We start from the raw sequence: 20,796 nt of genomic DNA on the forward strand, positions 1-20,796 counted from the left end.
CCCCACCACCACCACCGCCACCACCACCGCCGCCACCACCACCACCACAACCCCCACCACCACCACCCCCACCACCCCCACCACCACCACCCCACCACCACCGCCACCACCACCCCCACCACCACCACCCCCACCACCACCACCCCCACCACCACCACCACCGCCGCCACCACCGCCGCCACCACACCACCACCACCCCCACCACCACCCCACCACCACCGCCACCACCGCCACCACCACCACCCCCACCACCACCACCACCACCCCCACCACCGCCACCACCACCCCCACCACCACCCCCACCACCACCACCCGCACCACCACCCGCACCGCCACCACCACCGCCCCATCCACCTCGCGTGGGGTGTCCACGGGGGACGTGGTGACGCTCTTTGCCAGCGGCCGTGTCGCCTCCATCAGCTCGCTGGTGGCCATGGCGACGCTGCTGGTGACGCTGCTGGTGCTGGTGCTGGCGCTGGTGTGCACCGTGCGGAACAGACGGAGCCCCGGCAATCGTCCCGGTGAGCGGCGGCGGCTACACAGATGTTGACTACCTCGCCTGGTGCGTAGGAAGTCGTGGGTTCGATCCAGACCCTGACGCCTGCTGCTGTATACTTGGAGTTTGCGTGTCTCTCTCTCATCATCATCTACTACACTATAAGAGTTTCTCTCCCCACGCTGCGTGCGATCTTCTCGTTCCCCAGCGATGGAGCAGCCAGCGACCGCCCCGAGCCTGCTCCCTGACAGTCCCGGCAGCCACCACCACCACTGCGACCACCACCATCACCGCCGCTGCGACCACGACCACCACCACCACCATCACCACGGTGGCGGCGGTGGAGGAGCAGAGCTGGCAACTCTAGAATCCCGCCCCCGGCCCTGGTTGACATTGCCAGATGAAAGCCGCTCACCGAGTCGTCTCCGCACCAACCCGTTCACCTCCTGCAGGGTGACCGTGCGCTGGCCGCGAGACAGTGACCACCTCGCGTGGCACGCGCGACGTGCCGGGTTCCAGCTCGAGCCGTGACGACGACGCCCGCCGCTGTTGGCTCGGAGTTGGCGGCGTCCGTCTCTCCGCGTGGCGACGTCCGTTCCAGAGGAGAATGAATGATGTTTTACACGGCAAGTTATACATGTGTAGTGTTGTAAAGGACGGACTAATAAACCTCTTTATGGCACACACAGTTTATTGTCTTAATGACACAGTCCCTAACACACACAAGGGTTGTACGGTCCCCTCACCCGTTACCCTGAGGAGGTACAGCCTCCTGACCTGCACAGCTCACACTTCACTCCTAATCTACGGAGCTACAGCCTCCAGACTTGCCGTCTATCCAATCTCCCCGCCATCCCAGCGTCCTCCAGACTTGCCGTCTATCCAATCTCCCCGCTAGCCCAGCGTCCTCCAGACTTGCCGTCTATCCAATCTCCCCGCCATCCCAGCGTCCTCCAGACCTGCCGTCTATCCAATCTCCCCCCTAGCCCAGCGTCCTCCAGACTTGCCGTCTATCTAATCTCCCCGCTAGCCCAGCGTCCTCCGGACTTGCCGTCTATCCAATCTCCCCGCTAGTCCAGCGTCCTCCAGACTTGCCGTCTATCCAATCTCCCCGCCATCCCAGCGTCCTCCAGACTTGCCGTCTATCCAATCTCCCCGCCATCCCAGCGTCCTCCAGACCTGCCGTCTATCCAATCTCCCCCCTAGCCCAGCATCCTCCAGACCTGCCGTCTATCCAATCTCCCCCTAGCCCAGCGTCCTCCAGACTTGCCGTCTATCCAATCTCCCCGCCATCCCAGCGTCCTCCAGACTTGCCGTCTATCCAATCTCCCCGCCATCCCAGCGTCCTCCAGACTTGCCGTCTATCCAATCTCCCCGCCATCCCAGCGTCCTCCAGACTTGCCGTCTATCCAATCTCCCCCCTAGCCCAGCGTCCTCCAGACTTGCCGTCTATCCAATCTCCCCGCCATCCCAGCGTCCTCCAGACTTGCCGTCTATCCAATCTCCCCGCCATCCCAGCGTCCTCCAGACTTGCCGTCTATCCAATCTACCCCCTAGCCCAGCGTCCTCCAGACTTGCCGTCTATCCAATCAACCCCCTAGCCCAGCGTCCTCCGACTTGCCGTCTATCCAATCTCCCCGCTAGCCCAGCGTCCTCCAGACTTGCCGTCTATCCAATCTCCCCGCTAGTTCAGCGTCCTCCAGACTTGCCGTCTATCCAATCTCCCCGCTAGTTCAGCGTCCTCCAGACTTGCCGTCTATCCAATCACCCCGCTAGTTCAGCGTCCTCCAGACTTGCCGTCTATCCAATCAACCCCCTAGCCCAGCATCCTCCAGACTTGCCGTCTATCCAATCAACCCCCTAGCCCAGCGTCCTCCAGACTTGCCGTCTATCCAATCTCCCCGCCATCCCAGCGTCCTCCAGACTTGCCGTCTATCCAATCTCCCCGCCATCCCAGCGTCCTCCAGACTTGCCGTCTATCCAATCTCCCCGCCATCCCAGCGTCCTCCAGACTTGCCGTCTATCCAATCTCCCCCCTAGCCCAGCGTCCTCCAAACTTGCCGTCTATCCAATCTCCCCGCCATCCCAGCATCCTCCAGACTTGCCGTCTATCCAATCTCCCCGCCATCCCAGCGTCCTCCAGACTTGCCGTCTATCCAATCTCCCCCCTAGCCCAGCGTCCTCCAGACTTGCCGTCTATCCAATCAACCCCCTAGCCCAACGTCCTCCGACTTGCCGTCTATCCAATCTCCCCGCTAGCCCAGCGTCCTCCAGACTTGCCGTCTATCCAATCTCCCCGCTAGTTCAGCGTCCTCCAGACTTGCCGTCTATCCAATCACCCCGCTAGTTCAGCGTCCTCCAGACTTGCCGTCTATCCATCACCCCGCTAGTTCAGCGTCCTCCAGACTTGCCGTCTATCCAATCAACCCCCTAGCCCAGCATCCTCCAGACTTGCCGTCTATCCAATCAACCCCCTAGCCCAGCGTCCTCCAGACTTGCCGTCTATCCAATCTCCCCGCCATCCCAGCGTCCTCCAGACTTGCCGTCTATCCAATCTCCCCGCCATCCCAGCGTCCTCCAGACTTGCCGTCTATCCAATCTCCCCGCCATCCCAGCGTCCTCCAAACTTGCCGTCTATCCAATCTCCCTGCCATCCCAGCATCCTCCAGACTTGCCGTCTATCCAATCTCCCCGCCATCCCAGCGTCCTCCGGACTTGCCGTCTATCCAATCTCCCCGCCATCCCAGCGTCCTCCGGACTTGCCGTCTATCCAATCTCCCCCCTAGCCCAGCGTCCTCCAGACTTGCCGTCTATCCAATCTCCCCGCCATCCCAGCATCCTCCAGACTTGCCGTCTATCCAATCTCCCCCCTAGCCCAGCGTCCTCCAGACTTGCCGTCTATCCAATCTCCCCCCTAGCCCAGCGTCCTCCAGACTTGCCGTCTATCCAATCTCCCCGCCATCCCAGCGTCCTCCAGACTTGCCGTCTATCCAATCTACCCGCCAGCCCAGCGTCCTCCAGACTTGCCGTCTATCCAATCTCCCCCCTAGCCCAGCGTCCTCCAGACTTGCCGTCTATCCAATCTCCCCGCCATCCCAGCGTCCTCCAGACTTGCCGTCTATCCAATCTCCCCGCCATCCCAGCGTCCTCCAGACTTGCCGTCTATCCAATCTCCCCGCCATCCCAGCGTCCTCCAGACTTGCCGTCTATCCAATCTCCCCCCTAGCCCAGCGTCCTCCAGACTTGCCGTCTATCCAATCTCCCCGCCATCCCAGCGTCCTCCAGACTTGCCGTCTATCCAATCTCCCCGCCATCCCAGCGTCCTCCAGACTTGCCGTCTATCCAATCTCCCCCCTAGCCCAGCGTCCTCCAGACTTGCCGTCTATCCAATCAACCCCCTAGCCCAGCGTCCTCCGACTTGCCGTCTATCCAATCTCCCCGCTAGCCCAGCGTCCTCCAGACTTGCCGTCTATCCAATCTCCCCGCTAGTTCAGCGTCCTCCAGACTTGCCGTCTATCCAATCTCCCCGCTAGTTCAGCGTCCTCCAGACTTGCCGTCTATCCAATCTCCCCGCTAGTTCAGCGTCCTCCAGACTTGCCGTCTATCCAATCAACCCCCTAGCCCAGCATCCTCCAGACTTGCCGTCTATCCAATCAACCCCCTAGCCCAGCGTCCTCCAGACTTGCCGTCTATCCAATCTCCCCGCCATCCCAGCGTCCTCCAGACTTGCCGTCTATCCAATCTCCCCGCCATCCCAGCGTCCTCCAGATTTGCCGTCTATCCAATCTCCCTGCCATCCCAGCGTCCTCCAGACTTGCCATCTATCCAATCTCCCCGCCATCCCAGCGTCCTCCAAACTTGCCGTCTATCCAATCTCCCCGCCATCCCAGCATCCTCCAGACTTGCCGTCTATCCAATCTCCCCGCCATCCCAGCGTCCTCCGGACTTGCCGTCTATCCAATCTCCCCCCTAGCCCAGCGTCCTCCAGACTTGCCGTCTATCCAATCTCCCCGCCATCCCAGCATCCTCCAGACTTGCCGTCTATCCAATCTCCCCCCTAGCCCAGCGTCCTCCAGACTTGCCGTCTATCCAATCTCCCCCCTAGCCCAGCGTCCTCCAGACTTGCCGTCTATCCAATCTCCCCGCCATCCCAGCGTCCTCCAGACTTGCCGTCTATCCAATCTACCCGCCAGCCCAGCGTCCTCCAGACTTGCCGTCTATCCAATCTCCCCGCCAGCCCAGCGTCCTCCAAACTTGCCGTCTATCCAATCTCCCCGCCATCCCAGCATCCTCCAGACTTGCCGTCTATCCAATCTCCCCGCCATCCCAGCGTCCTCCGGACTTGCCGTCTATCCAATCTCCCCCCTAGCCCAGCGTCCTCCAGACTTGCCGTCTATCCAATCTCCCCGCCATCCCAGCATCCTCCAGACTTGCCGTCTATCCAATCTCCCCCCTAGCCCAGCGTCCTCCAGACTTGCCGTCTATCCAATCTCCCCCCTAGCCCAGCGTCCTCCAGACTTGCCGTCTATCCAATCTCCCCGCTAGCCCAGCGTCCTCCAGACTTGCCGTCTATCCAATCTCCCCGCCATCCCAGCGTCCTCCAGACTTGCCGTCTATCCAATCTCCCCGCCAGCCCAGCGTCCTCCAGACTTGCCGTCTATCCAATCTCCCCGCCATCCCAGCGTCCTCCAGACTTGCCGTCTATCCAATCTCCCCGCCATCCCAGCGTCCTCCAGACTTGCCGTCTATCCAATCTCCCCGCCATCCCAGCGTCCTCCAGACTTGCCGTCTATCCAATCTCCCCGCCAGCCCAGCGTCCTCCAGACTTGCCGTCTATCCAATCTCCCCGCCATCCCAGCGTCCTCCAGACTTGCCGTCTATCCAATCTCCCCACTAGCCCAGCGTCCTCCGGCTGGACCTAGGGGAGGCACACCGACCCGGCGGGTCCCCGACCCTCTGCTCACTCGAGACCTTCGCCCTCACGAGGGCGGGAAGGCTGGGAGCCAGGGTCCTATCCAGGACCTATCTCCCCTGACCACTGGTGACACTGAGCCCCAGCCCTGACAAGGGCTGGGGTCACCACACAGAGACCCACAGACTCACCACACAGAGACCCACAGACTCACCACACAGAGACCCACAGACTCACCACATAGAGACCCACAGACTCACCACACAGAGACCCACAGACTCACCACACAGAGACCCACAGACTCACCACGTGTCCCAGCGTTGGTTGTGTCCCGGTCTGTCCATGGCCTGGCCTCCTCTCTCCTTGCCTGGCTGCTTGCCCCGTGAGTGAGGCTGCCTGCCCAGCTGTTTTGTTGTTTACTGGGGGAGACATTGTGGTGCTGGTGGTGATGGTAATAAAGGTGGCAAGTTCACTTACCTGGGCTGGAACTGCTCTGAGCAGGTGGGCGCGTCGTGATGATGCTGTTGTTGTTGTGCACAAGACTTGAACTAGAAACTAAACCGCGTTTTATTTTTAGCGGGCAAGGGCCTCATTGAGATGCTGTGTGTGTAAGCTCTCTTTTAGAAGGCCCTGACCTGGCCATTACCGATGACAGTTCTACCAATGAGGTTCATCATCATCATCACGTGAACCTTTATAGCAGTTGGCAAAGACTCTAGCAACTCACGGCTCTCAAATGTGGAGGGGAAAACCAGAGGGCCCGGAAAGAAAATCCACTCGACAACAGAAAGACAGAGAGACACAAACTCTATGCAGCAGCTGCAGCATCAACTGCCGGTCTCTGTGCGTGTCTGTGTCTCTGCGTGTGTCTGCGTGTGTCTGTGTCTGTAACGGTGTGTCTGTGTCTATGTCTCTGCGTGTCTTTGTGTCTCTGCGTGCATGTCTCTGTGTGTCTCTACGTGTCTCTGCGTGTGTGTCCATGTCTCTATGTGTGTGTGTCTCTGCATGTCTACGTGTGTGTCCATGTCGTCTCTGTGTGTGTCTGTGTCTCTGTGTGTGTGTCTGTGTGTGTGTCTATATCTGTGTGTGTGTGTCTCTGCATGTGTGTCTCTGTGTCTGTGTGTCTCTGCGTGTGTGTCTGTGTGTGTCTCTCTGTGTGTGTCTATGTCTCTGTGTGTGTGTCTCTGCGTGTCTGTGTGTGTCTCTGTGTGTGTGTGTGTCTCTGCGTGTGTCTCTGTGTGTGTGTCTATGTGTGTGTCTGTGTCTCTGTGTGTGTCCATGTCTCTGTGTGTGTGTCTCTGTGTGTGTGTCTATGTCTCTGTGTGTGTGTCTCTGTGTCTCTGTGTGTGTGTCACTGTGTGTCTCTGTGTGTGTGTCACTGTGTGTGTGTGTGTCTGTGTCACTGCGTGTGTGTGTCTGTGTCTCTGCATGTGTGTGTCTGTGTGTCTCTGTGTGTGTGTGTCTCTGTGTGTGTGTCTATGTCTCTGTGTGTGTCTGTGTGTCTCTGTGTGTGTGTCTGTGTCTCTGCATGTGTGTCTATGTCTCTGTGTGTGTGTCTGTGTCTCTGTGTGTGTGTGTGTCTGTGTGTGTGTCTCTGTGTGTGTGTCTGTGTCTCTGCATGTGTGTCTCTGTGTGTGTCTGTGCGTCTCTGCGTGTGTGTCTCTGTGTGTGTGTCTCTGTGCGTCTCTGCGTGTGTCTGTGTGTGTCTCTGTGTGTGTCTATGTGTGTCTCTGTGTGTGTCTGTGTCTCTGCATGTGTCTCTGTGTGTCTGTATGTGTCTGTGTCTCTGCATGTGTCTCTGTGTGTCTGTGTGTCTCTGCGTGTGTGTCTGTGTGTGTCTCTCTGTGTGTGTCTATGTCTCTGTGTGTGTGTCTCTGTGTGTCTGTGTGTGTCTGTATGTGTCTCTCTGTGTGTGTCTATGTCTCTGTGTGTGTGTCTCTGCGTGTCTGTGTGTGTCTCTGTGTGTGTGTCTCTGTGTGTGTCTGTCTCTGTGTGTGTCTATGTCTCTGTGTGTGTGTCTCTGTGTGTCTCTGTGTGTGTCTGTGTGTGTGTCTCTGTGTGTGTGTCTCTGTGTGTATCAATGTCTCTGTGTGTCTCTGTGTGTCTCTGTGACAGTCGAGTACGGAGACTCGTGATGTGCACCGACTCTGTTCATGTGCGACACAACTTCACGCCACGTGGTCCCACTGGGAAAGAGGGCGGCACAAGTAAACACTAACACGAACCGGTAAACCATTGGCAATTGATCAAAGCTATAAAGGCGATGATCCAGGAAAATTATATTATGATGCTGCATGAAAAGGTAATAGGTTACTCTGAAGTTCCTGGCCATTGGAACGTTGGTAATGATCAGGAACATGCCCTGACAAAACAGGGAAGTCTGAAATATGCTGGGTGTAAATCAGCACATCAAATTAAATCCGCAGAGGAGGGAAAGAAAGGTCCCAAGCATGCGACACTCGGCCGAGAGAGTGGGGAGAGAGAGAGGAAGAGACTTTTCACGACTTTATTTCCACTAAAACATTAACAAAAAACCATTACAGGAAAACACACGTACATTGTGAATCAACAAAACATCAAACTCTTAACAGCTGTGTGTGCACGAACTACACGTGGCACAGGGATAGAGGCTGTGCAAACGAGGCGGTGCACGGACCTCTCCGTGTGTAGCAAAGTCGCTACGCTGAAGAGTTTTTCAATTTGATAAAGAATCAAATGTTTTGACATCAGAATGCGACGTGAACAAAATACTTTTTTCTCCCCGACATTTCAAACAAAATGGCGTTGACGCGTAAAACACCTGAAATCATTTTGTCTTTACGGATTCAGTTGTCGGTCGTCATTAGAGTGTAATGACAGGGTGACACCTGGTGTGACGAGGACGTGTGCGGGGCCACGGGGTGACGAGTCAAATGAGGCACAACGTGAAGTCAGGGCTGGTCCCCCCCCAACGAGGGAAACAGGAAAGGGGCGGACGGCTGAGTGGAGAGCGAGCGGCAGAGGTCGCAACCGGGTACCCGGTACCCGTACCCTACCCGATACCCGTACCCTACCCGATACCCGGCTACCCGTACCCTACCCGATACCCGTACCCTACCCGATACCCGTACCCTACCCGATACCCGGCTACCCGTACCCTACCCGATACCCGTACCCTACCCGATACCCGGCTACCCGTACCCTACCCGATACCCGGTTACCCGTACCCGATACCCGTACCCTACCCAATACCCGGCTACCCGTACCCGGCCGGGTACGGGTAAGCCGTGAGTCACTGGTGAGTCACCGTGTGTCACTCATTTGCCAACGTCTTGTCTCTTCTCACAATTCAAGTTCCTAGAATCAACCCACCCGCGCCTGCAACGTGGCTTCATCCCAGAGGTCGCAATCGGGTACCCGATACCTGTACCCTACCCGTACCCGGCCGGATACGGGTAGCCGGGTATCGGGTAGGGAACGTGTACGGGTACCCGATTGCGAGCTCTGGCATGCGGCAACGTGACCATGTCGAGTGAGCGGCCGGGCAACTTGCAGTTTGACGGTGAACACGGCAGAACGGATGTGAGCTTCAAGCGGTAGGACACCGTCCGCGGTCTGATGAACGCCGCCACGACGGCCACGCGGCACTACGGGTGCGTGCCGCTTGTCCGGCAGGCGCGCGGCGACCGGCTGCCGGGGCGCGGGGAAGTCGCCGGGATACGCCGGGAGGTCCCGGACGGGGCGGCCGGGAGGCGCCGTCGCGACGGGGGCCGGGCCCGCCCTCGGGTTCGCGTCGCTGAGGATTTCGTGGAGGAGCTCGCTGGCAACTTCGCGCGCTCCCTCCACGCTGGAGCTCAGCACCGCGGGGAAGAAGCCGCTGCCTTCCCGCATCATCCCGGGAACGGAGACCTTGTACAGGAGGCCCATGGGCCTGCCGGGCTCCGAGTGAGCGTGCAGTTCGAAGGTCGCGTGGCCCACGCCGGCGCTCCGTAGCAGCGCCTGCAAACGCGTCTCCCACGACAAGACGGCCGCCTCCGGCAGCTCGTCCAGACCGACGGGCGTGGGCCGCGAGTGGCGGGGTGCCCGCCAGAGCTGCGTGCGCGCCGCCCAGCCCACAAACAGGCTGTGCGGGACCTTGCCGCAGACGGCGCACTCCGGCTGCGGGAGGCCTGGGACCCGCCGCCACCTCCTCCTCGTCTTCAATTGCCTCCTCCTCCACCTCCTCCACCACCACCTCCTCCTCCTCTACCACCTCATCCTCCTCCTCCTCCACCACCTCTTCCTCCTCATCTTCAGTTGCCCCCCGCCTCCTCCTCCCCCTCCTCCTCGTCTTCCGTTGCCTCCTCCTCCCCCTCCTCCTCCTCCCCCTCCTCCCCCACCTCCTCCTCCTCCTCCACCACCTCATCCTCCTCCTCCTCCACCACCTCTTCCTCCTCATCTTCAGTTGCCCCCGCCTCCTCCTCCCCCTCCTCCACGTCTTCCGTTGCCTCCTCCTCCCCTCCTCCTCCCCCGCCTCCTCCCCCACCTCCTCCTCCTCCACCACCTCTTCCACCTCCTCCTCCACCACCTCTTCCTCCTCATCTTCAGTTGCCCCCGCCTCCTCCTCCTCCTCGTCTTCCGTTGCCTCCTCCTCCTCCACATCCTCCTCCTCCACCTCCTCCTCCCCCCCTCCTCCTCGTCTTCCGTTGCCTCCTCCTCCCGCTCCACCACCTCTTCCACCTCCTCCTCCTCCACCACCTCTTCCTCCTCGTCTTCAGTTGCCGCCTCCTCCTCCCCCCCCTCCTCGTCGTCTTCCGTTGCCACCGCCGCGGCAGCAGCAGCAGCCGCCGCCCCCGGCTCTCGCTGCGGGATGGCCCAGTCCACGTTGATGTCCCGGCCCCACAGCCGGAAGGAGTACGGCAGCAGCACCCTGCGGGCCATGCAGGCCGCGCGGTGGCTCTCGTATTCGACGAACGCGTAGCCTCGGCTGAGGCTCCTGTCGTAGCGACAGAAGCGCATCTGGACGTCCACGACGCCCTCCGTGGCGTCGCTCATCGCCGCCATCACCTCGGCCCGCGTCTTGTCCTTCGGCAGCCTCGCCAAGAAGAGGCGGCGATTGTCGACGCTCACGCAAACCGCGATCCGTCGCCCCGGGCGGATCTCCAAGTCGTGGGGTCTCTTGACGGCGTCCGCGGCTTGCGAGCGCGTCGCGAAGGTGGCGAACGCGTAGCCGCGGTTCTCTCCGTCGTACGTCATCATGAGGCGCAGCTGGTACAGCTGCCCCACCGCCTCCAGCACGGGAAGCAGCTCGTCCTCGTACAGGTCGCGCGGGATCCTCGCCACGAACACCTCGCAGCCGCGGGCGGGAGGGGGGCCCTGCCAGTCGGGCGGCGGTCCCAGCTTCCTCTGTCCGTTCTCCTGGACGACGTTGTAGCCCGTGCGCAACATGAGGTCCAGAAGGTCCCTCTCCACGCAGCTCATGATGTCGAGCATCGGCGCTTTGTCCACGGCGGCGGTGACGACGGGGCAGCGGTTTTGGGGCCCGTTGGAGCCCTTGACACTCACCGGCGCAGAAGCCTCGTGCCGACAAAGCCACGGCGGGGGGCGGAATCAACTCGTGAAAAGGCGGGAACTCGCTCGGGCCAAGCCTACAGGCCCAGCAGTGGAGAGAGGAAGAGAGAGTGGAGAGACGGATGGAGAGAGAGCTACCTTTGTAAACTCGAAAATCACAATAAATAAAAACCCAAGAAACTGTGTCTTGACCTTTGAACCGCCCTGTATAATGACCCCTCACCCCAGTAGACGACCTGGTACCCCTCCTCACTCATCCACTCACTGACCCATCCACGCACCTCACACACCCACTCGCTCACACACTCACCCACCCACTCACCCGCACACCCACTCGCTCACACACTCACCTCACACACTCACCCACCCACTCGCCCGCACACCCACTCGCTCACACACCCACCCACTCACCCGCACACCCACTCGCTCACACACTCACCCACCCACTCACATCACCCGCACACCCACCCACTCACCCGCACACCCACTCGCTCACACACTCACCCACCCACTCACCCGCACACCCACTCGCTCACACACTCACCCACCCACTCACCCGCACACTCACCCGCACACCCACTCGCTCACACACTCACTCTCTCACACACTAACCTCACACACTCACCCACCCACTCACCCGCACACCCACTCGCTCACACACTCACCTCACACACTCACCCACCCACTCACCCGCACACCCACTCGCTCACACACTCACCCACCCACTCACCCGCACACCCACTCGCTCACACAATCACCCACCCACTCACCTCACCCACTCACTGATGATGATGAGAGAGAGAGAGACACGCAGACTCCAAATATACAGCAGTTGGCGTCGCCAGGGCCGGGATCGAACCCACGACCTCCTGCATACCAGGCGAGGTAGTTAACATCTCCTAGCCACCGTGATGATGATGAGAGAGACACACAAACTCCAAATATACAGCAAGAATCTTCAGGATCGAGATCAAACCCATGACCTCCTGTATACCAGGCGAGGGAGTTAACATCTCCTAGCCACCGTGATGATGAGAGAGAGACACACAAACTCCAAATATACAGCAAGAATCTTCAGTATCGGGATCAAACCCACGACCTCCTGCATACCAGGCGAGGTAGTTAACATCTCCTAGCCACCGTGATGATGAGAGAGAGACACAAACTCCAACTCCAAATAAAGTTTGAATGTATGCGTGTCGTTAAACCGGCCATCAGCCGACAGCCGATTCGCAAGGTTTATCACGTGACATACCGTGCCAATCTGTCACTGGAGCAGCACTAACCGGTTGTGTGTTGGAGTGTCTGTGTGTACACTGTGTGTGTCTGTGTGTACACTGTGTGTGTGTACACTGTGTGTGTCTGTTTGTACACTGTGTGTGTCTGTGTGTGTGTGTCTGTGTGTGTGTACACTGTGTGTCTGTGTGTACACTGTGTATGTGTGTCTGTGTGTGCACTGTGTTTGTGTGTGTACACTCTGTGTGTGTCTGTGTGTGTGTACACTGTGTGTCTGTGTGTGTACACACTGTGTGTGTCTGTGTGTGTGTCTGTGTGTGTGTGTATACAGTGTGTGTGTGTACTGTGTGTGTACACTGTGTGTACACTGTGTGTGTGTGTACACTGTGTGTGTACACTGTGTGTGTGTGTGTGTCCACTGTGTGTCTGTGTGTACACTGTGTATTTGTGTGTACACTGTGTATGTGTGTCTGTACACTGTGTGTCTGTGTGTACACTGTGTATGTGTCTGTGTGTGCACTGTGTGTGTGTACACTCTGTGTGTGTACACTGTGTGTGTGTGTACACTGTGTGTGTGTGTGCACTGTGTGTGTGTACACTGTGTGTGTACACACTGTGTGTGTACACACACTGTGTGTGTCTGTGTGTGTGTCCACTGTGTGTGTGTACACTGTGTGTGTGTACACTGTGTGTCTGTGAGTACACTGTGTGTGTGTACACTGTGTGTGTGTGAGTACACTGTGTATGTGTGTCTGTGTGTGCACTGTGTGTGTGTACACTCTGTGTGTGTGTCTGTGTGTGTGTACACTGTGTGTTTGTGTGTAAACTGTGTGTGTACACACTGTGTGTCTGTGTGTGTTTGTCTGTGTGTGTGTACACTGTGTGTGTGTACAATGTGTGTGTGTACACTTTGTGTGTGTGTGCACTGTGTGTGTGTGTGTACACTGTGTGTGTGCACTGTGTGTGTGTGTGTGCACTATGTGTGTGTGTACATTGTGTGCACTGTGTGTGTGCACTGTGTGTGTGTGTGTACACTGTGTGTATGTGTGTTCACCACGCCCGGCGGACCCGTTATTCGATCCCGACTCCTGCCGGGGGAGGCGCTCCGGGCGCGGCGGGTCCGCTAGGAAAACTCGGGATGGCCCGAGGCCGACTAGGCCGCAGTCTTCCCTCCCCTCTGTTCTAGATGGTGACGGTGTTGCTGATGTTGTTGTTGTTGATGCTGATGATGTTGTTGTTGATGCTGCTGATGTTGTTGTTGTTGCTGTTGCTGATGATGATGTTGATATTTCTGCTGATGCTAGGGGTGGTGATGATGTTGCTGATGATGTTGTTGTTGATGCTGATGATGATGCTGATGATATTGTTGTATATGATGGTGTAAATGATGTTTATTGATAATGTTGATGATCGCAAACATTAACATAATTTATTAATTTATTCAGTTAGGGTAGCCTCTCATTGTGGGAGGGGAGGGTCTTGTACCCCAGAAAGTGACGTCATGTCATCTGCTGCCGGGTGACGTCACGAGGTAACAGGCAGCTGGAGGTCCGCGCGTGAACTGAAATCCGAGGTGAGAAATTTTCATTGCGGTTGTTGTGGTTGTTGTGGTTGTTGTTGTTTACCAAGCTAGAGCCTCGCTCTCTCTCTCTCGTAGGGATGTCAATAGAGCAGCAGCAGCTTGTGAATCGATGTCCAAGTTGGAACTTTACAACGCGGGGCCTAGACACGCGGGGCCTTGCCTCCTGCCCTCGCCTGGTCGCGTTTGCTTTAATTCCCTCCCTTAAGTTTAATTTGTCTTCACGCGGCTCGCTACTTTGTCACTTTGGTTTATTGTAGATATTAAGGCAGTTTTTTTTTTTCGTTTTTTACCAGCCCAAGCCCGCCTGAGCTGCTGTACCGCTCTAGTTTACAGAAGCTACCTGCCCACAACAACAACAAGGTATGGGGGGTTTTGTCAACGCGTGTGTCAATGTTTTGACTTAAAACTTTCGTAACTGCAGCAATTCATATTCTTGGTTCTTTCGGTGAAGTCACGGAGATAGAAAATTAATAAAAATAACAGATAATAAAATGAATAAAAGTAAACAAAATTGTAAATAAAACCACGACGTTTCTATCACAACACAAGTGGCATTTATTTGATGTTATCTGTTGTTATTGTCTATCTACGTAACTTTACCGAAAGAACCAAGAATACGTGTGGAAATGTGTATCGGTCAAAGACGCTAATCACGTGCTGATGTTGACTCTAAATGTGGAGGGCAAACCCGGGAGATTCGGAGGAAAATCCACGCGACCACGGAGAGAGAGACACGCAAACTCCAAATATACAGCAGCAGGCGTCAGGGTCGGGATCGAACCCACAACTTCCTGTATACCAGGCGAGGTAGTTAACATCTCACCACGGAGAGAGAGAGACACGCAAACTCCAAATATACAGCAGCAGGCGTCAGGGTCGGGATCGAACCCACGACTTCTTGTATACCAGGTGAGGTAGTTAACATCTCACCACGGAGATACGAGGGCTTCCAGGCATATTGATGACTATTTGCCCTCTCATTGTGTGCAATAACAGCCTGTGTGATGAATTTGGGAAACTTTTTCACTACATCATGAATATATGAATAAGTATAGACGTGTAAGTCACGTGTGACTGTGTATATGCATTACTCTGTGTCTGACGTGTAGGTGGTGTGGATATAATTTTTTTCTGTCTGCAGCTGTCGCTTGGTCTGATGGAGCAAAGGCGCTCAGCACAGCTCGGTACGGCAAGGCAACAATGCGACCAGCGTGGATACAGCACGGAGCGGACTGGAAATTTTACACACCACCAGAGAGCACACACAGGAGAGAAACCCTTCAAGTGCACTGTGTGTGGGATGGCGTTTGCATGGCCATCATTTCTTCAGATCCACCAGAGAACACACACAGGAGAGAAACCCTTCAAGTGCACTGTGTGTGGGATGGCGTTTGCATGGCCATCATTTCTTCAGATCCACCAGAGAACACACACAGGAGAGAAACCCTTCAAGTGCAGTGTGTGTGGGAAGGCGTTTTCACGGTCATCTACTCTTATAAAACACCAGAGAACACACACGGGAGAGAAACCCTTCAAGTGCAGTGTGTGTGGGAAGGCGTTTGCACAATCACCACATCTTCAAGCACACCAGAGAACCCACACGGGAGAGAAACCCTTCAAGTGCAGTGTGTGTGGGAAGGCATTTTCAATGTCATCTTCTCTTATAAAACACCAGAGAACCCACACGGGAGAGAAACCCTTCAAGTGCAGTGTGTGTGGGAAGGCATTTTCACGGTCATTTTCTCTTAAAAAACACCAGAGATCACACACAGGAGAGAAACCCTTCAAGTGCACTGTGTGTGGGAAGGCATTTACACAGTCATCAAATCTTAAAACACACCAGAGAACACACACGGGAGAGAAACCCTTCAAGTGCAGTGTGTGTGGGAAGGCATTTTCACGGTCATCTTCTCTTATAAAACACCAGAGAACACACACGGGAGAGAAACCCTTCAAGTGCAGTGTGTGGGAAGGCGTTTGCACAATCACCACATCTTCAAGCACACCAGAGAACCCACACGGGAGAGAAACCCTTCAAGTGCACTGTGTGTGGGAAGGCATTTTCACGGTCATCTTCTCTTATAAAACACCAGAGAACACACACGGGAGAGAAACCCTTCAGGTGCACTCCGTGCGGGAAGGCGTTTGCACAGTCAGAACATCTTCATGTACACCAGAGAATGCACAAGCATCAGAATATCCACCAGGAGTGGAGTCTGAATCAGCTTGTGAAAGTCAAAGTGCTGCAATGAGCCCATCCCTCATCAAACATGACCGGAAGAAAATCCCAGCTTGGACACTTTTAAAGGTAACGAGGTGAAATATGAAGAGGTGAAGGTGAAATGTGAAGAGGTGATGGTGAAGAGCGAAGAAGTGAAGGTAAAATGTGAAGATGAAGAATCAACTCCAAAATGGGACCTTCACATCGATGGAGGCAACGTGAAGCAGGAGGAGAATTCTGACTGTGAGGCAGAGTAAGGCAACTCCAAGCATCTTCTTGGTTCTTTCGGTAAAGTCACGTAGAAGGGAAGTAATACAATAATACAAATAAAACATGATCACATAATTCTCACGACGTTTCGGCCACAACGCAAGCAGCTGTCCTCAGGTGAAAGAACCAAGAAGATGAATCCCTGCAGTCAGGAAAGCTTTAAATTGAAACTCCCAGCAGTTTGTGGAGGTGTGGCTGGACTTCCTAGACAACACAAAGTCAAATGGAGACCCGGTAGATGAGTAAGCCAGAGACGATGTCGCTGCAATAGATGCTCCTTTGTCACAGGCCTTTAATGACAATAACGTGAAGTTGAACACTCAGTTCCTGGGTTCAACCTGCAGGGTAAGAGTGAGTGGCCAGTTACTGCAGCTACATACTATTAACACTCCTTCCCTTTGTTAATGCTACCCCTATCCCCTTCCTTTGATGCTGCTAATTCTGCATAATGCACGGGCATAAGTGGTACTAATCACATACCTGCATTTCTCATAAATATGCTAAATGCCTCTTGATATGCAAATTCCTTTGTCAAGGCGCCCAGCTTATATGCTCCAAGCGCGTGTGCTGTTTCATTCAGACGCTGTCGCCTCGACAGACCTGGTTTTCACCTGAGGACGGCTGCTTGCGTTGTGGCCGAAACGTCGTGAGAATTGTTTTATTGTGTTTTATTTTTATTATTTTATTACTTCCCTTCTACGTGACGACTTTACCGAAAGAAGCAAGAAGACGAGTGGCCAGTCTTAGTGGACCTGTGGGTTGGGTCGGTCTCTCACCAGGAGCGAGAGCCAATAAGCCCCCAAGCATTCACGATGTTCTCATCATAATTGCTGTTGCATGGCGCTTGTCTGAAACACTCGAAGAGCATCCCCAAGTAGCAGCTGCCCCTGTGTGGCACAAGGTGGTGGCCCTTGACCAGCCTGCATGTGAACACGAGCCTGTCAGTAGTGGCGATGATTGATGTGTAATCTCAGCTGTGTCGTTTGTAGGTGATCTTGACTTGAAGCTTTTGTGACTGCAGGAATCCACACTCTTTAGTTCTTTCGGTGACGTCACGTGGGTCGAAAAATTCTAGATCACGGCGTTTCGATGGCAACACAAGCGATCGTCATCAGGTGTGACAACCACAATCACCACCATCACCACCATCACCACCATCATCACCAACTGAGGTAGACGCCAACTTCAGCAGTTATTGACGTGGTCCCAGCTGATGGCGACTGCTTGCGTTGCGATCGAAACGTCGTGATCTATTATTTGTAGGTAATGTTTAGAATTTGCTACGTTTTGACCCAGACGCCAGCATGCAATGGACTACTCGTTTTGAATGACACAATAGTATGTGTTAAAATAGCTTCTTGTTAATACGATGTTGCCTGATGCAGTATGTTTCGCTGCAGTAATTCAATTTTGCTAATATGCCTGTCAATAATTTAGAATGAATACTTGTCTGATTGTGCATGTACATGTAACATTTTGTCTGTGAGGGTCAAACATGAAGTGTTCAAATCTAGAGTGATTAAGTGTGTGTGTTTAGAAGTAACCTGTACAGATCACTCGGGCGAGATCATTCATCAGTTACAAGGCATACCACTTAAAAGTTACACGTAGAGGAGATACATTCTTGACAACACGAATTATAATTTTGCATTCACGCAAGCACCCGATGCTCCGTTTTGAAGTTTTAAAATGAAACGTCTTCGAATTGTGTTGTGTTTTGAATTGTATTTCTTAATTAAAAGCTTACATCGTTTTACATCTGGAAGACTTCGTTGAAAAGGACATTCCGTGTGAATTCCTCTCGTCATTTCGCCGCGGACTGTCACCTGCTTGGGATCGCGGGATCGAGAGAAGGCGACACGGAGCTGCTGGCCGTGCGACAAGATTGCGGATCGATTTCACGGTCGAGTGTCTGTCCCTGCGCCTCCGTTGTCCATGCAGGCGGCGCGTGGAGCAGACGTCACACACGGGTTTGATTCCTTACCCGTACCCGGCCGCACCAGGGTTGAAAACGGCCGGGTAGCCGGGTGTCGGGTAGGGTACGGGTATCGGGTACCCGGTTGCGACCTCTGGGATGAAGCCATGTTGCAGGCGCGGGTGGGTTGATTCTAGAAACTTGAATTGTGAGAAGAGACAAGACGGGAAATTAGTGACAAACGGTGACTCACCAGTGACTCATGTCCTTCCCGTACCCGACCGCACCAGGGTCGAAAACGGGTACCCGTACCCTACCTGATACCCGGCTACCCGTACCCGGCCGGGTATCGGATAGGGGTATCGGTTACCCGTTTGCAACCTCTGGGATGAAGCCATGTTGCGCGGGTGGGTTGATTCTAGGAACTTGAATTGGGAGAAGAGACAAGACGTTGGGAAATGAGTGACAAACGGTGACTCACCAGTGACTCACGGTTACCCGTACCCGGCCGCACCAGGGTCGCAAACGCCTACCCGTACCCGGCCGGGTACGGGTAGCCATGTATCGGGTAGGGTACGGGTATCGGGTACCCGGTTGCGACCTCTGACTTGGAGGTTTGAAGCGCCCCGTGCATGAAACGATGGACAGTGCGGCGTCCATCACGGATGAAGGTTGTGCGCTTGTAATTATAGATGTGAAAGTCACGTGGGTGAAACAAATTAGAAATGAAAACAGTGAAATGAAATGACGTTTCGGGTGCAGCACAGGTGTGCTGAGCTTATAACGAATTGGCACGCTTGTTTACGTGACAAACCTTGCTAATTGGCGGGCGGTGACGGGGTGGTTTAACGAGACATGTATATTAAAAAACACCGTCAAAAAAGACCGTGCTAACAGTTCAAAGAGAGTTGTTTTTATTGTCAAAACTTGTTTAAACAAATCAACACTGTGGCTATTCCAGGGAATTGCGCATTCGAATTGAACGTTCTCATGCGCTGTATGCACCTGGTACCAGTTTACATGAAAGGCAGTGATTGCTACAAAATATAAAGCACATTGCAAAACGTACAGGTGGTTTTGGGCTCCGTATGCAAACTCAAACATTGGATATATTTTATGCAAGTGGTTTATCCAGAAAAACAATTCCTGAAATTGTACTTGAAAGGTTTTTGGCTTTTAATCAAAGCTCAAGAACATCAACAGCCCTTTTTCAATCCACTCCAAGATGCAGGCGGTGACCAGACGGGTACTTCACCAGTGGTCAGCGACCAAACAATCAGCAGTTCAGACGTCACCCTCAAACTCGGGTTTCTGAATCCATAGCACAATCACGTTCCTTCACAGTGGCCAGCTAGGAACTTGGTTGGACAGAAAGCTCGCGGTCACGTGACGCACTTCAACCAATCCGCGAGCGTGCTACACGGTGGGAGGGGCTATGCACGACAGACAAATAATCCCTGGTGGGTGGTGGGGAACTGTTGTTCCTACCTGTAACAAAAATTAACCCGTAAAACAAAGTTTTTCACTCTAAATCCTTTATATGCGTGGCGGCTAGAGTCCTCTTGTCCTCTGGCTTGAGATGGCTGCCACCTATGGGTCAGATGATTGCCTGACCACCATTAAGCAATGGTAATTAAATATTTATTAAAAAAATTCCCTAAAAAGTGTAAAATTTGGGAAAAAATGTTTCACGAACATTAATTGCACGCACAACGAGTCTGTGTGCAAAATGTCAGCTCGATTGGATGACGGGAAGTGGGTTAAAAAACGACCGAAACATTTGCACGGTCCTAGCAAGCAAATGAACTTAATATAATGGATTTAAAAAAAAACCCACTGCATATATACGCTTAAGACAGTTCCATGAACACTAAGTGTAGACAGGTGTTGTTCTCTCTACATCTGCTACCAGCAGCAAAGTCTATAAAACTTTGCAGAATGGAACATGTCACAAATCAACCTTTACTTAGGCATTTTTGGGGTTGTTATCAAGTAGGTTATAGCAGACAGGCCCCGTACAACAATCTTCTGGAGTACAAGAACATCTGATTTGCAAAAACCTTCCCACTTCGTGTTCATCCTTCCAATAGATGCAGATTTGAACGATCTTTGAACAGTCGAGCAAATGCAACACAACAAAAAAACACATTGCTCTGAACATGGCTATCTCCTCTGCATGGAAACAAAACGTGTTGTATATTTCACTCCAGATGACTTAAACGGCACGTTTTATCGTTATACTTGACTTTACCGAAAAAACCAAGAATAATTCCTGCAGTCACGAAAGCTCCAAAATTAAGAAGGAACAAAAACTGACAAGTCATTCACTTCTTTCTTGGAAGAGACAAGTTCCTGCCTTGGGTAGTAAGCCAAGATGCAGCTTTATGTTTTATTGACTGCATTCTGTAAAAAAAAAAACTATGCAAGCAAGCTCAAAGGAAATTCGATTAAAGCTTTCGTGACTGCAGGGATTCATCTTCTTGGTCTTTCGGTAAAGTCACGTAGAATGGAAATAAAATAATAATAAATAAAAACAGACCTCTGTCTTCTCGACAGACCTGTTCTTCACCTGAGGACGGCTGCTTGCGTTCTGGCCGAAACGTCGTTCTTTCGGTAAAGTCACGTAGAAGGAAAA

General features: G+C 54.0%; 2 protein-coding genes and 1 long non-coding RNA gene across 3 annotated transcripts; 1 reads left to right on the top strand and 2 right to left on the bottom strand.

The window, feature by feature from the left end:
• The first annotated feature begins 354 nt into the window (after positions 1-354).
• Positions 355-1,320, top strand: LOC133339965 (uncharacterized). The gene is made up of 2 exons (XM_061548070.1): positions 355-521; positions 705-1,320. The coding sequence occupies exons 1-2, from the start codon at positions 434-436 to the stop codon at positions 1,025-1,027; spliced, it is 411 nt and encodes a 136-aa protein (XP_061404054.1). The 5' UTR covers positions 355-433; the 3' UTR covers positions 1,028-1,320.
• Positions 1,321-7,576: 6,256 nt separating this feature from the next.
• LOC133339966 (probable RNA-binding protein 46) lies at positions 7,577-10,859 on the bottom strand. The gene is made up of 3 exons (XM_061548071.1): positions 10,218-10,859; positions 9,036-9,545; positions 7,577-7,594 (listed from the first exon to the last, which is right to left on the bottom strand). The coding sequence occupies exons 1-3, from the start codon at positions 10,857-10,859 to the stop codon at positions 7,577-7,579; spliced, it is 1,170 nt and encodes a 389-aa protein (XP_061404055.1).
• A 78-nt stretch (positions 10,860-10,937) lies between these two features.
• Positions 10,938-13,591, bottom strand: LOC133339964 (uncharacterized). The gene is made up of 3 exons (XR_009754803.1): positions 13,242-13,591; positions 11,708-11,806; positions 10,938-11,014 (listed from the first exon to the last, which is right to left on the bottom strand). It is a non-coding gene; the product is annotated as an uncharacterized LOC133339964 (long non-coding RNA).
• Between the last annotated feature and the right edge of the window lie 7,205 nt (positions 13,592-20,796).

The sequence above is a fragment of the Lethenteron reissneri genome, unplaced genomic scaffold, assembly GCF_015708825.2.
Source record: "Lethenteron reissneri isolate LAM-NWPU_2019-01 unplaced genomic scaffold, ASM1570882v1 scaffold_614, whole genome shotgun sequence".
NCBI lineage: Eukaryota > Metazoa > Chordata > Hyperoartia > Petromyzontiformes > Petromyzontidae > Lethenteron > Lethenteron reissneri.

Excerpts from the sequence above, each read along its gene's own strand:
- LOC133339965 (XM_061548070.1), top strand. The coding sequence starts at position 434 with ATGGCGACGCTGCTGGTGACGCTGCTGGTGCTGGTGCTGGCGCTGGTG. Across the intron at positions 522-704 it reads GAGCCCCGGCAATCGTCCCG|CGATGGAGCAGCCAGCGACC; the intron begins GTGAGCGGCGGC and ends CTCGTTCCCCAG.
- LOC133339966 (XM_061548071.1), bottom strand. The coding sequence starts at position 10,859 with ATGCTCGACATCATGAGCTGCGTGGAGAGGGACCTTCTGGACCTCATG. Across the intron at positions 9,546-10,217 it reads TCCCGCAGCGAGAGCCGGGG|CCGGAGTGCGCCGTCTGCGG; the intron begins GCGGCGGCTGCT and ends GGCCTCCCGCAG.